We start from the raw sequence: 14301 nt of genomic DNA, 5'->3' as shown, positions 1-14301 counted from the left end.
CATAACAAAGTTTCCCAGCCCGTTTAGAACAAAATCCAAAGCTCTAACCAACGCAGCTGTGCTTGTTTTTAAGCCGAAAGGTCTGACGCAAAATTCATAAAATTTTCCTTCATATAAGAAAGCTGTATATTTCTTAGAGTCGAAGTGCATGGGCATTTTCATAAATTTCAATAGTATTAATTTCCTTCATAACATTTGGAAAATTTTCTTCGGGTTTTAAATACTTCCCTAAACATTATATGTATCTTTCTTTTACGAAATTTTCCGCATCCATTATAGTGCAAATTCTATTCATATCTTCTTCTAATATAATATTATCATGAAAATCGATTTTACTTTTTAATCTTTTCATTAAGTGGACTCCAATAATACATTCTTTGTTAAGTCTAGGAACAATCAGAAAAACGTAAAAACCTTCAGAGTCGTCCATTTTGAATTTTGCACAAATTTGATACTTTATTTTTACAGGTCTTCCCCTAGTTGCACCAACGATTGTGGTTCCTAGAATTGGTAAAAGTTCGCATTGTATGAAAATATTATTATTTTTCTCATAAAAAGTCTCAGAAATACAGGTGACTTCGCTATGTGTATCTATTAATGCATTTGTTTCTATGTCCTCGACATATAAAATCATTATCGGACATTTATCTACTTCTTTATCTACATATTATCATCGTTTTTTAGAAGTTCATCCTTCATATCAAAAGGTAGAGGCTTTTTAAAATATTTTGACCCCGGATTTGCATCTATAGTTTTAATTTCCACTAAACCGAGGCATGTCCCTATTGCAAATACCTATATAGGTCCCTAATAGGATTCTATACGAGGATCATATATAGGGTCACCTATATAGGTCAGTATAGAAGCCACCTATAGGAAATGAAACAGCTTCCTGCATAGGATACTATATAGAATCCTATTAGTGATCTATACAGGTCAGATAATGAACCGGAAGTGTTGCGCAGTAGTTTTCTATAGCAGATACAGCTGCGCAGTAGTTATTTTTGACTATGTGATTGCCTAGTAGTAGGAATCTGTATAGATTCTTATATGGATTCTAACTTAGGTAGAACGAACCCATACCTTTACCATAGAATCATTTAGGATTTTATAAAGGATCCTATGCAGAAAGCTATTTCATTTCCTATAGGTGGCACCTATACTGACCTATATAGGTAACCCTATATAGGATCCTATATAGGTAACCCTATATAGGATCCTATATAGGTTAATTATAGGATTCTATATAGGTCAATTATAGGATCCTTATATAGAATCCTATTAGTGACCTTTACAGGCACCTATATAGGTATTTGCAGCATGGGTGCGTTTCCCTGAATAAAATAAAATTCATCACAATTATCAATATTTTCCGCGACTTCTATAACTCTAGTTTGTTTAGTTATGTTATTTTGCCGCAGGGTATTTTGCAGATTATTATAAGTCTCAGTTTGAATTTGGGATCTTTCATTCGCATTTCTAGTAGGGCTTTCTTCATTTGCATTATTAGGATTTCGCTTGTAAATATTGTCTTCTACTCGCTTATGTACATAATTTTGTGAAGGTATTTTTCCATTGTTTTCATCGCGGAAGTCATAATTATTTTTAAAAACATTTGCCCCTTGTTAACGCCCTTGATATTGATCATTATGCGGATTTCTATTTCGATCATTAAAATATAGGTACGAACCACGATTTTACGGAAAAAATGGGCTGCGGAAGCCTAAGGGCAATTTGTTTCACATTGAGGAAATTGCTATTACTATACTTAGATCGCATTAGCTTTGCGAGCGATCATGCATCAAGCCCACAGAAAATCGTGTTGACGAAACAATATTTTTATCATTTCAACAGTTTTAAGTTGTTCTATTTTTAGTCCACAGTTTATAATAAAGTGGTCTCGAATAGAAATTTGTTTGGCTCTATGCAATACAATAAATAGCTTCAGTTGTCAGACTCCCTGAGCTAACAGGATATATTGTAAGTTACGACCAATAAGGAATTTAATTATTAACTATTATCTACTTCTTCAACCCTCGCGTCCCGTAAGCATAAGGTTGATATTTTGATCAACAAAATTAGCTTCTCAAAGGGTAAAATATGTTTCATTGGCGCCCAACGTGAGGCCCGAGGTTCCTTAAAACAAAGAAGTAGATAGTGAATACTATAATGCCACGAGGTAGAAGACCTAAGACTCGTAGTCGACAAAATCAGGAATCCGAAGAAACCATGAGTAATCTTGAAAAAGGAGAGAGACTCAAACGAGCCAACTACAGGGAAAGGAGCTGTAGGGAGGGCTCCTATACATTTTCAGATAGACAAATCCTTTGATTATAAACTCCCACGACTTCCGAAGTCCTTTGTCGACCCACCGAGGAGAGAAGTAGAAACCCCTTTACTCACAGAGATGCGGAGGACCAGTCATATGATCCTAATCAAAAGAAACAGGGAACTAGATTTGAGATCGTTGGCAGTTCGAGATAAAATATATGATAAAATTTTACAATGATACTGAAAAATGGAAGCCGAGACAGCAAGAAACCAAAAAAACATTTTTGAGATTGAACACTGAATAGAGAAAATCAATCGAGATTTAGAAGATAAAATAAAATAAACAGAATTGAACCTAATGGGGAGAATGAATGACAGAGCCAAGACAAGTGACGATAGTAACAAATCACGTTTCGAGTGTCCATAGGGACTACTAAATGAGACGAGACAAAAAGTTACTTCGGAAATACAAATTCTGACGTAAATGACGAAAACCATCGACCACCGATTAGAAAATAATGCTGAATCTATTAAAAACTTTCAACACAGGCAAGAAAAAATAGATAATAGGATTCGAGATATAGAAACAGACTATTTAGCCTTATTATTAAGACACGAAGACACTAACGTTGCAACTAATATGCGCATCACTCCAAAAACCCCCGCTTTTTATGGAACCGGTAACCCAATTCGGTTCATGCAGGAGGTGCAAGATTTCTGGGAAGCCGTAAACCATCAAGAAGTCAAACAATCTATCTCATAGGGACGTACCTTAAATGTATACCTCGAGAATGGAGGGACCTCATAAAAGATAGTGTTAGATAGTTTGATGACTTCGTCAGAAAATTTGAAGAGAGATATTAGAATGATACTGAACAATTCGAACTCAAATCTAAGTTAGAGTTTGGACTTTATACCTTTTCCAATGGATTATCTAGGTCAGGATATGGAATCAAGATTTTCAGTAGTGTGAAGGAGTCAAACGAGACTACTAAACACATCCCGATACGACTTTAAAAACCAAGAATATTATCGAACTAATTATAATAACAGTGATGAAAACAATTCAAACAACTGGAGAGCTAGAAACCAGGGAACTGCAACTGGCTACCAACGGTACAACAGAGAAAGGAAACCTTTGAGACGGGAAACTGATAATAAAGGAAATAAGGAGGAAACCCACAGAAGCGGAGAAAAGCCCCCGCCAAAGGACCAAAATACACAAAACATCCGACAGGCAGAAATAGACTCCATTACAGACCAAAAGAAGATAGAAGATACGCTATATGAGAGAGAACTCTCCTTTCACGATCCTTTCTCGGAAAAATAAATAAACCTGTGGCTTCGGAAATAAAACATATTCCAACAGACACGAGAGAAACATTAATAATATCAAGACACGTTAACACCCTAAACTACGACATAAAAGAGGATCTTTTATGGCAAGATACGGACATACAGTAAACCACACATAAATGCCCATTAGTAGAAATAAATCTCGAATCAGCGAAGATGGATGCACTTGCAGATAGCGGAAGTAAAATGTCAAGCCTTTCGGAAAAATATTATGAGGAAAATATAGAGATATTTAGGAAATGCCCTAAATTACCCATCGTAGGAATATCAGTCGTCAGTGCGACAAGGGGAAAACCAATAGAACTAAAAAAAATAATAAAAAAATATGCTCGGATAAAAATTGGCAACGTAAATACGTATGTAGTCTTACTTATAGTTCCTAGGCTGGTGAAAACCTCTATTCTTGGTGTAGATATCCTGAAACCATTAGGTGGAATAATTATACTAAAAAACGATACGCTAACCCTAGATATGGGCGCAGTCTCTTACTCAATGAAAACACGCAAAGAAAACATCGGCAACAGCCCACCTAGAAACATGAACGAGATCACAGCCATACAAGAAAAAAATGAAGAATCTAATGAATTAAAAAAGAGGAGTTATAATAAAATCTGGGAATCCTTATTGATCAATGATAAAAGAAAAATATAATATTTGAATTTGATGTAGAAATACAAAAAAAGTCTTCAGATAGAGACCCGACTTAATATCTTGTTCCGAACATTAACTAAAACTGAAGGATAACAACCCATTTTTTGGCAAAACTTATCCAATCCCTCTCAACTACGAGAAAAAGGTCAAACAAGTAATAAACAAAATGTTAGACTGGAAAATAATTAGACGAACTGTGAGCCCATGAGTTAATCCTATGGTAGTGGTCAAAAAGAAGGACAAAAGTGCTCGATTATGTCTCGATGTCAGGAGGTTGCATGAAAAGTTGATAAAGGACCCCAAAGAAACCGAACCCATGGAAATCCTTTTCCAAAGGTGCAGAAACAAAAAACTAATATCAAGTCACGACCTAAATAGCAGTTTTTGGAAAATCCCACTCCACAAAAACTCAAGAAAGTACAAAGCATTCCTACTTGAAGGAAAAAGCTATAAGTTCAACAGCTTTAACAGCTTTAGTTCCAGCCCTAGATAGGATTCTTTTAGGACTAGGGGACTATGTTATTAATCATGTTTACAACCTACTAGGCAGTCTGATAAGTACCTGAAAATTCTAAGAGTTGGCATTAGTATTCACTAAAGTGTACCATTTTCGTCGAGCTTTATCCTTCAAATGACGCCTGTCAAAACTTCAGCCATTTATGTTTACGCATTTACAAGTTACAGCACTGAAAAGTGACTAACCTCCGAGTTTTTTTTAATATGGAAAAATCTGAGTTTCGAGTTTTGATCAAACACTACTATCTTCGCAAGAAAACGATATCCGAGACCAAGGCCAAGCTGGATAAGTATTACCCGGACTCTGCACCGTCGATTGGCACGATTCATAAGTGGTCTACCGAGTTTCGTTGTAGCCGTACGAGCACAGTTGATGCTGAACGATCTGGGCGCCCAAAAGAGGTCACTACACCAAAAAATGTCGAAAAAATCCATGATATGATGTTGATGATCCCAAAGTAAAATTGAGAAAGGTAGCTAATGCTGTAGGCATATCATTGGAACGTGTGGGTAATATCGTGCATTCAGTTTTGGACATGAAGAAGCTCTGCGCGCGATATGTGCCGCGTTTGCTCACCGGTAAGCGTTTTTACTCAAATGAGGAGCTCAAAGCTGAAAGTAAGGCGTATTTTGGAGACCTTCCGATCGAGTACTTTTCGGACGGTATCGAAAAGTTAGAAAATCGTTAGACTCGCTGTATCGACCTAAAAGGAGAGAATATTGAAAAATAAAACCGACTTTGGCCAAAAAAACGTCTCCGTGTTTCATTTTTCTTAACATCGCAAAATGTGAATTGCTGAAACCAAGAACGACCTATATCGGTCACATACTGACACCAGAAGGAATTCGCCCAGGTCCAGAAAAAATACTGGGCATCAAGGACTTTAAAACACCTACAAATTCCCTTACAATTAAAAAGCTTCTTGGGCCTCGTAAACTTTGGCACTAAATTCACAAGCCGCTTTGCCGAGGAAATGGTCCCTCTCCTCGAACTAGAACGGAAAGGCATCCGCTGAAATTGGAATAGAAGAAGAGAAGCAGCATTCAGAAGGATAAAAAACCTATTCTATGAGCATGCTCTACTTCATTACCCAGATATACGAAAGCCCTACTCCCTACAAACTGATGCTAGCGACTACGCCCTTGGGGCAATTCTCTACCAACAAAACAAAGAAAAAAAGACCAGAGATAATCTATTGCGCAAGTAGAACTCTTCAGGGTGCAGAACTCTCATACTTCACAACGGAGAAGGAGCTCCTGGCACTAGTATGGGCGTTGCAGAAATATAGAAGCTTCCTCATTGGAACAAAGATTATAAATAAAATGGACCACAAGCGGGCCTACCTACCCAAATGCCAAAGAAAACAAGGTAATAACGATAAACCATTTAGCAAGCAAACCACCATCTCCACTTAGGAAAGAGCTAAAGAACATGCAAAAGCCACAATTAGAAGATCACAAGCCAAGACCGATTATACTGGAACAAAGACAAAGTACCACAGGCAGATACAAGTACGAGAAAGGCACACTCTACAAAAACTGCCGTACAGGATGGAAGCTATGTATTCCGGACTCAATAATACAAAAATTGGTAACAGGCTTTCACGAAATATATGGACATACGGGATAGAGAAAGTGCTATCTCATGTTATCAGAAGAATTCCACAAACCAAATTGCGCACGCATAATCCGTAACATTCTGAGCACATGTGACACATGCTAACGCAAGAAAATCACGAACAAATCCAGCACTGCCCCCATGCAACTAACAATCACGGTGCGAGCCCTACAACTATTATCGATTGACTATTACGAACCACTTCCCATAGCGCAACTTGGATTCAAATATATCTTAGCTGCAATTCACTGCTTTAGCAAATATGCCAAATTGTATCCCCTAAAAAAAAGAAAAAACCCAAATCACCTTTGAAAATATGTTTGTCGACTAAATCCCAAACTTTGGAAAACCGAAGGCAATAATCACAGACCACGGAACGCAATTTACCTCACTAGTGTGGAGAAAGAAATAAATACATTAAGGAATAAAACATTTCCTGACTTCAATCCGTCATCCACAGGCAAACATGGTAGAAAGAATAAACAGAGAACTATCTAAGTTTTTCAGAATACTAATCAAACAAGATAAACATTCATCATGGTTAAAATGCATAAAACCAATAGAGAACATAGAAAACAAAGTCCATCATGAAACAACCAAGATAACACCAATCGAAATTTACCTTAATACAAAACCCAAGCGCTTCTGGAGAAATTGGCTATCTTTTTCTACCAGCGAAAATAACACTACCCATGACGAAGGTTACAATGGGTGAGGCAAGCAATCAAAACTAAAGAAGAAACTCGATTCAAACAATTCACCTTACATACTATTCAATGAGAATACCAAAACGGTTCGAGTAATTTTCTGTGCGAACGACCTACTACCATACAAAAAGGAAAAATAGGAAAATAATAAAAGACATAAAACACAAAAATCACCTTATATCCTCGCTTCCTTTCATCCCATCCAATATCTCATCCATTTATTGTTTGCTTGTCTGTTTGTTTATACTAGTTTCCGTTCCTTTGTTGACGGAAAATGAAAGGACTGGCGAAGCAGGCAGAAGGACGCAAGAAAAAGGACGTGGGAACATCTATGGAATCACTCGGGTTCCCAAACAAGGCAGAAGTGGAAATAGAAGCCAGGCTGAACATATTAATTAGACAAAAATCTCACGCCAAGACTAAAATAGGAAAACTTATACCTACCGAGCACCTAACAACAAAGAGAAAAACAGATATCGACAGATACCAACACGTTGATCGACAAGGTCTTGTGCCCACTGGGTGGCTGGCTTTTCCACAAGCAAACGGAACGGTACCACGGGATATAAGAGGCACGGACTTCACAGTGAGCAATCAGTTTCCCTCAGTCCTATGCTGAGTAGTTTTGATACATTGTGTTCAGTGATGGAAAGTAAAGAGAAATACTACAGCGATCCAGGGTGCCTCCAGAAGCCGTCCAGCAGAGCCGACCTCCCAGCCAAACAGCTACCTCCAGTCTCCAGCAGAGAAACCGTGAGTTTTTAACAAAATGTGGAATCTTCGGGAAGGGATTCTTCTACCTTTTGGATAGAACTAGTCCTCTGATAAGGCGCAGTTCGGTCCATCATACGCTGATAAGTCTGCCGATCCTTTATTAATGGCGATGTCCGATTGGGCCGCATGAACGATTATTGTTATTAAATTTTGATTGTGATATCTACCATATCTGCCTTCGAGGGATTGAGCGGCGAGAAGTTATACTGTTAGAAAACGGATTTACCTTCGAGTGATTGAACCGCATGAACATGTATTGTTGTCCAATATAAATTAAGCTGGCATGAGCCTATCTGCCTTCGAATGGTAGAGCCTAAGGGCAATTTCTTACACATTTAGGAAATTACTATTCGTATACTCCCTGAGCTAACAAGATATATTGCAAGTTACGACCAATAAAGAATTTATTTACTTAATATTATCTACATTTTCAACGCTCGTGTCCCATAAGCATAAGGTTTATATTTTGGTCAACAAAATTAGCTTGTCAAAAGGTAAAATCTGTTTCACAATAAATTTCGCGAATGTTTTAATCTCCCAAGTTAAATATGCAGTACGAATTTCTTATGAAAAATGCCTCGACAATCTAGAGACGATTTCACATTGAGATGGAGGTGGTATTAAATATTCAGCCTTATTTATCATTTTAATGGCATATGCCGATTTCGATAATCTTTCTTGATAATAACTTCTTCTTAATAATAAATAAAGGTCAACTTCAAGGTCAAAATAAAGGTCACCATTGAATTTCTCGTCGAAATTTACTTCAGAATTTACACTGAACTCTTGGAAAACTTTGTTAATTTCAAATAACCTCTAACTGACCTTGAATGTTACAATTGACCTATGACTTGGGTACATACCTGAACGTAGAATTTTCCGCTCTATAGATTGCGGATGTAAAAAGGGGGGATTCTATTTCAAAAAACAAAGTTGACCTTCAAAAAGCCATGAAGGTCAACTTCAAGGTCAAAATTGTTGAATAAAAAAATGTAATTTTTGGATTTTCCATTATTTTTTATGCTATCAAAATTTGAACTTTCGATTTTTCAAGAAAATTCAAAAAGTTCTTATGATAATCTTGTAGGGCATACAAAAATAAAATTTTTTCTTCTGCTGACTTTTTTTCATATTGTGTGTTATTTGTCTTAAAATTTAATTTTCGTGTGTTATTGGAATTTTGTAAATGCTATAGCTCTGGTAATTTTTGGTTTCATGAAAAAAGTCATTTAGATAAATTGTTTACATTTTTGAATGATACGAATATCCGTACAGTGAATTTTCGAATCTTGAAAAAAATGATCTCAAAAATATTCAAAATGCGCTCACTTTTTTAATTTTTAACCAAAATGTCTGGCTAAAGAATTTTACCTTAAGTTTAGGAGACTAAAAGAGTGTACCAAAGGCCAATCTAATAGATTAAATTTTTCATAAATCATTGTGTTCACAGACATACATACATACAAACAGAAACATTCGTCAAGATCTTTTTATTGCATTCAGCGGGTCTCGAAACGATAAAGAAATTAAAAGACAGAAGTTGTGATGAGAATGTGCCCACGCAGCTGGCAGTTTTCCTTTGGCATTTAATGACGTTTTTGACGATTAAAGCGAAAACTATGCATCTTTTCAAAAGTGATTCATAAACAATTTGTATATCTTTTTGAAATGCACTATTTTTGGCTTAAAACCTTTTTCCATATTTTGCATAGCTTGAGCCAAAAATGTAATTTTTGGATTTTCCATGATTTTTTGTGATATAAAAATTTGAATTTTTGATTTTTTAAGAAACTTTAAAAAGCTGTTATGATAATATTGTAGGGCATTCAGAAAGCAATATTTTTTTTCTTGACTTTTTTTATATCGTGCGTTATTTAGCTTAAAATGGTAATTTTCGTCTGTTTTTTCGAATTTTGTAAATGCTACAACTCTCGTAATATTTAGTTATATAAAAAAAAGTCATCAGGATAAATTGTTCTAATTTTGTAATACTATAAACATCTATAAAAAATTAAAATTAAAAAAAAAAGTGTTCTCAAAAATATTCAAAATGTGCCTAATTTTTTAATTTCCGTCTGAAATGGCTGGCTAACGAACTTGACCTTTAATTTGAGACACTTAAAGAATTACCAAGGGATAATGTAATAAATTTATTTTTTTTTAAGTTATTGTGGAAACAGACAGGCATACAGACAGACAGCCATACATACAGACAGACAAACGCATTCGTAAAAACCTGTTTTTTGGATTTCAGGGTTCTCGAAACGTGGAAATTTGACCAAATCGCTAACCTCAAAAAATGTATTGTCGCCAGAAATATCCAGGTAGACATAGAAAATGCTGCTAAATTTGCGATAAGAGAAACTTGTAACATACTTTTGATTTGGCACTCTTTACCTTAAGCCCAATGAGAACCCTTCTACTCTACTTTGTATTTTCATAACTTTTCGTTAGCCTTTCCCATTTTTAAATTTTGTTTTTCAAAACTTTTGTCTAAAAATCAATTATTACGGGCAAGAAGCGTGGGCCCATTACAAGTACAAACAGTAATTTGCGCATTTGTTCATTCGTGTACCGTAATGGAACGAGCTCGCATAACATCAAGTCATCTCCATGTTGCAACTGGACATTTGTGATTCTTCCACGCTCGGTGTGATTGGCGCGCTTTTTTATAAGTCGCCAGGCCGCCGAATATATCATTGTCTATACCATTTTTTTAATTGAATATTGAACATTTTAATTTATTTCATGAAAATTTAATATTTATTACAATCACCCAAATATAATTTTTCCAATCAAGGCATATTGATTTTCATGATTTTTTAAAGCAACGCCTTATGTTGAAAATTATATTTAAAATATATGAAAATAAAAAATTTAAATTAATATGCTTTACTTAAATCAATTTTTTTAATTACTTAAAAATAAAATTAATACAATGAAACTCTTCTATAGCGCCGATTTTTAGGCTGACGGTGGGTGGGAACTAACTCATTTTAGCCCGCTCCTCTGTTGATAGTTCACGTCTGAGTGCTCCTCTGAGCAACAACCGCAGACCCCGCACACCCCGCGCAGCTCCGGTTACACCTACTTATGGCGCGGCATCAATTCACGAAAGGGCTATAGAAGGGAGAGCTATTGAAGGGGTTCACTGTATTTCTTCCCTTTGTTTTATTCAACTATATAGCTTTTGCAAAATGTTCCTATCTACTAAACAATCGCTAATTATAATAAATAAATTAACATAGGTTTGATATCCTTCTATCAATAATACATTTTTGATTTTGTTACAGATGCTTTGGGGTCTCAACTATTATCGTATAGCAAAATATCCATGAAACTACTTATAAGAAAATAATTAAATATAATTTCAAGTTGTGTTACCAAATATTTTAGATAGAATGTTTTTAAAACAAAATAGCAAAATATAATCAACAACTTATAACATTTTGAACTTTTATTATTTCTGATTTTTTATCTGTAAAATATACAGAAAAAATCACCAAATTTAGGGCATGAAGAGAATTCGATCATAGTTTTACTTTCATACAACAGCTATATTATGTTTTTAGTAATAATGTGGTTTTTGTGCCGCAATCTTCACCGCACGTTATATGCCGACATTTTGCCCTCACTACCTGACGAGGATCATAGATACACGCTGTGCTGTATATAATGCAGATCGAGTGCGAGCACTATGCGGGATTACTTATTACCCTCAGATCGCGCTACCACTGTGTTTGCAGAGTTGCCGAAACATCGTGCTTACGCGGCATGTGGCCATGTGCCCCCGCATGCATTGTTATGTGGACGTGATCGCCAGGCTGTGGTCACTCAATGCTTTAGAAGTGCAGACCTATAATCGACGGTGGTGCCATCAAACGAGTCCGCAGGTTTTCAAGATAAGATAATAGATGCTTGAGGTTATATCCAGATGATTTGTAGATAGTGTAATTAAAAAAGTTAATAAATTAAAAAAACAAATAGAAAAACAAATAAAAATACATAAATAATTACCGGAATAATTATTTATATATTTCTGCTTGTTTTTCTATTGCTTTTTTCATAAAAACGTGCTATAAGGAAAAACTAAAGATGATGGAAGTATGTTTGAAAGCAGTTTTCATTTAAATTTTGTAATCATTTTCGACATCAATTTTCTCATCGGCAGGTTCCTTTCCCCAAATATTACTCTGTTTTTATGGTAATAATATAGAAGGTACCGCTTCCTCTTTTAGTTTTCAGTTGTGTACTACAACGATAATCATCAGGTCGAAAATGATGACAACAAATTAGATATCAGGTCTCAAACAGTTCTTAATGGATTAGGTTTCACATGTGCTGACGTTCGGAAAACAACGAAGTAAAAGAGATATAGATCAAACTTTGCCCCTGAGGGACGTGTAGCGGGGGAAAGTACTACAAAGCCATCTAACGAGCCCGCAAAACAGGATCAAAGTATGTGTCTTCACGGTTGCCTATATTAGTGACGACAGCCTGATAATCGCATCTGTTCATAGACAGGCCTGGCTGTCTGGCTGCGAAACGAAGGAAACGGTACTGCATGCGCTCGAGTCTGATCTTATGAACGGCATACTGCAGATACCAGATGACTAAACCATATTCTATAAGTGGTCGTACTATTATTGAGCATGCTATTTGGAACTATTTCAGAAAAAATATCGAAAACTGTGGACATAGGGATTTCTTTGCTAGTGGAGCCATCATCAGATTTTAATTTGCTAATCGTACCTTCAGCAGCATTCATCCTGGTAGTTAGCAGGGGCGCACACTCCCTCCGCCACCAAGGTAGCAGCGGGGGCTATTTTCCGGCACTACCCGGGGAGCAAAAGAAAAAAAGACTTTGAAAAGAACCACGCATATTCAGTTTGAGTGGTTCAAAGTACATACAAATTTTGATATTTAAGACAATCAATTTCTTTTAAAATATTTCAGTTTAACAATGTATGTATATACAATTCTCATGTCGCCAACTCTTTCAGAAAAATATTAGCAAAAGTGACTTCAGAGAAAACAGAGTTTTACTCTTGAGGATAAAAGTTTATGCTCTCTGAAAATAGTTTTAAAATCAAAACAATTATAAGTTTAATTTTTTAATGGTGAAACATCCCGAGATGTTTTTAAGTATCTTAAGAAATTGCTTGACCACAAATGTTTTTATTTTTAATGTAATTAAAAAACTAATTTAAAATGTGATTTCGAACAAATCCTTTTAACTCGATGAGTATTTGAATGTTTGCAAAGCTCAGCCCTACATTGACAAATATGTTTAAATATTGAATATGATTTCTTATAAGAAAAAAACTTGTTCTTCATTTTTATTTGAAATCATGAATTGTGTAGTATTCTGTTTAGTTAAATCTACATTTTCCAGTACATCTCACCCATGCCCGCACTCCACCCACCCAACCTCTTGGGTAACCACCCCTGCAGTTGGTGTAGCGACCAATACTTTTCATACCTATTTTCAGGGCCCCTGGCAGTTAGGTCTACAACTCGCTTTTCTGTGTCGTCAATTCGCAAAATGAAATTGTCAATTTTCAAAGAAAGATTTTGAATTTCTCGGAAAGAGAATTTACGGAAATTCTGACCATTTCATATTCAGGCTTCATAAATATGAAGGCACTTTTCATCATACATTCGATGTCTCAAACAGTAATAAGTGCAGGAGGTATTTCAGGTAAAGTCGGAGTGCGAGACCTTGGACAGAAATATTTTCCATAGGACAAAAAAAAAGAAAAATTAAACCTTGACAACAAACATTCTACTTTACGAGCATTACCATATAGGAAATTAACTGTTATTAGCGATCGTCACCGATGCGACTTTAGCAGGCAGCTACCATTTCTAAAAATTTAACAAAAATCGCAAAAGATTAAAAAATACCTTCTTTTTAATTGACAAAGCTTTAAAAGTTTTCAAATAAATTTTAAAAGTTTTCGAATAATTTTAAAATATTTAAAAACCTTTTTAAAATACATTACAAAAGTTTTAAGTAATTACAAAGATTTTACACAATTCAGAAGATTTCTAAAGGTTCCATTTTTAATTCACAGATGAATTTTCAACAACATAAAAATTATCAATGTAGTACAACTTTCAACCAAGCAAGTAAATTATTGACCAAAAAAATGTCGAAGACAAAAGGCGCATTTTCTACAAAACCATTGAATTTTCCACAAAAAAGTTAATTTACAGCCGAAATTTTATATTATTCAAATGAATATTATTGAACATCATTATTAATAATATAATATATTATAATTTTGATTTAACATATTATTACTATTTCAAATAAAAATTTGAATTAACTAAAAAGATGAATTTTTGAAAAAATAGTTACATTTTTAAGGGAATGTGATAAATTTAAATATCATAAATTACCGA

At 35.1% G+C, this 14301-nt stretch overlaps 1 protein-coding gene across 1 annotated transcript in view; it reads right to left on the bottom strand.

The window, feature by feature from the left end:
• Positions 1 to 235: 235 nt before the first annotated feature.
• Positions 236 to 14301, bottom strand: part of LOC117178663 (pancreatic lipase-related protein 2-like) — a 248376-nt gene continuing 234310 nt past the window's right edge. The window contains exon 5 of the mRNA XM_033370088.1: positions 236 to 501. Coding sequence (XP_033225979.1) covers positions 236 to 501 — 266 coding nt within the window. The remainder of the gene's footprint in view (positions 502 to 14301) is intronic.

This window comes from Belonocnema kinseyi, chromosome 8, assembly GCF_010883055.1.
Source record: "Belonocnema kinseyi isolate 2016_QV_RU_SX_M_011 chromosome 8, B_treatae_v1, whole genome shotgun sequence".
Lineage (NCBI taxonomy): Eukaryota > Metazoa > Arthropoda > Insecta > Hymenoptera > Cynipidae > Belonocnema > Belonocnema kinseyi.
The sequence above is the reverse complement of the archived record's forward strand: the minus strand, read 5'-3'. Positions and strand labels throughout refer to the sequence as shown.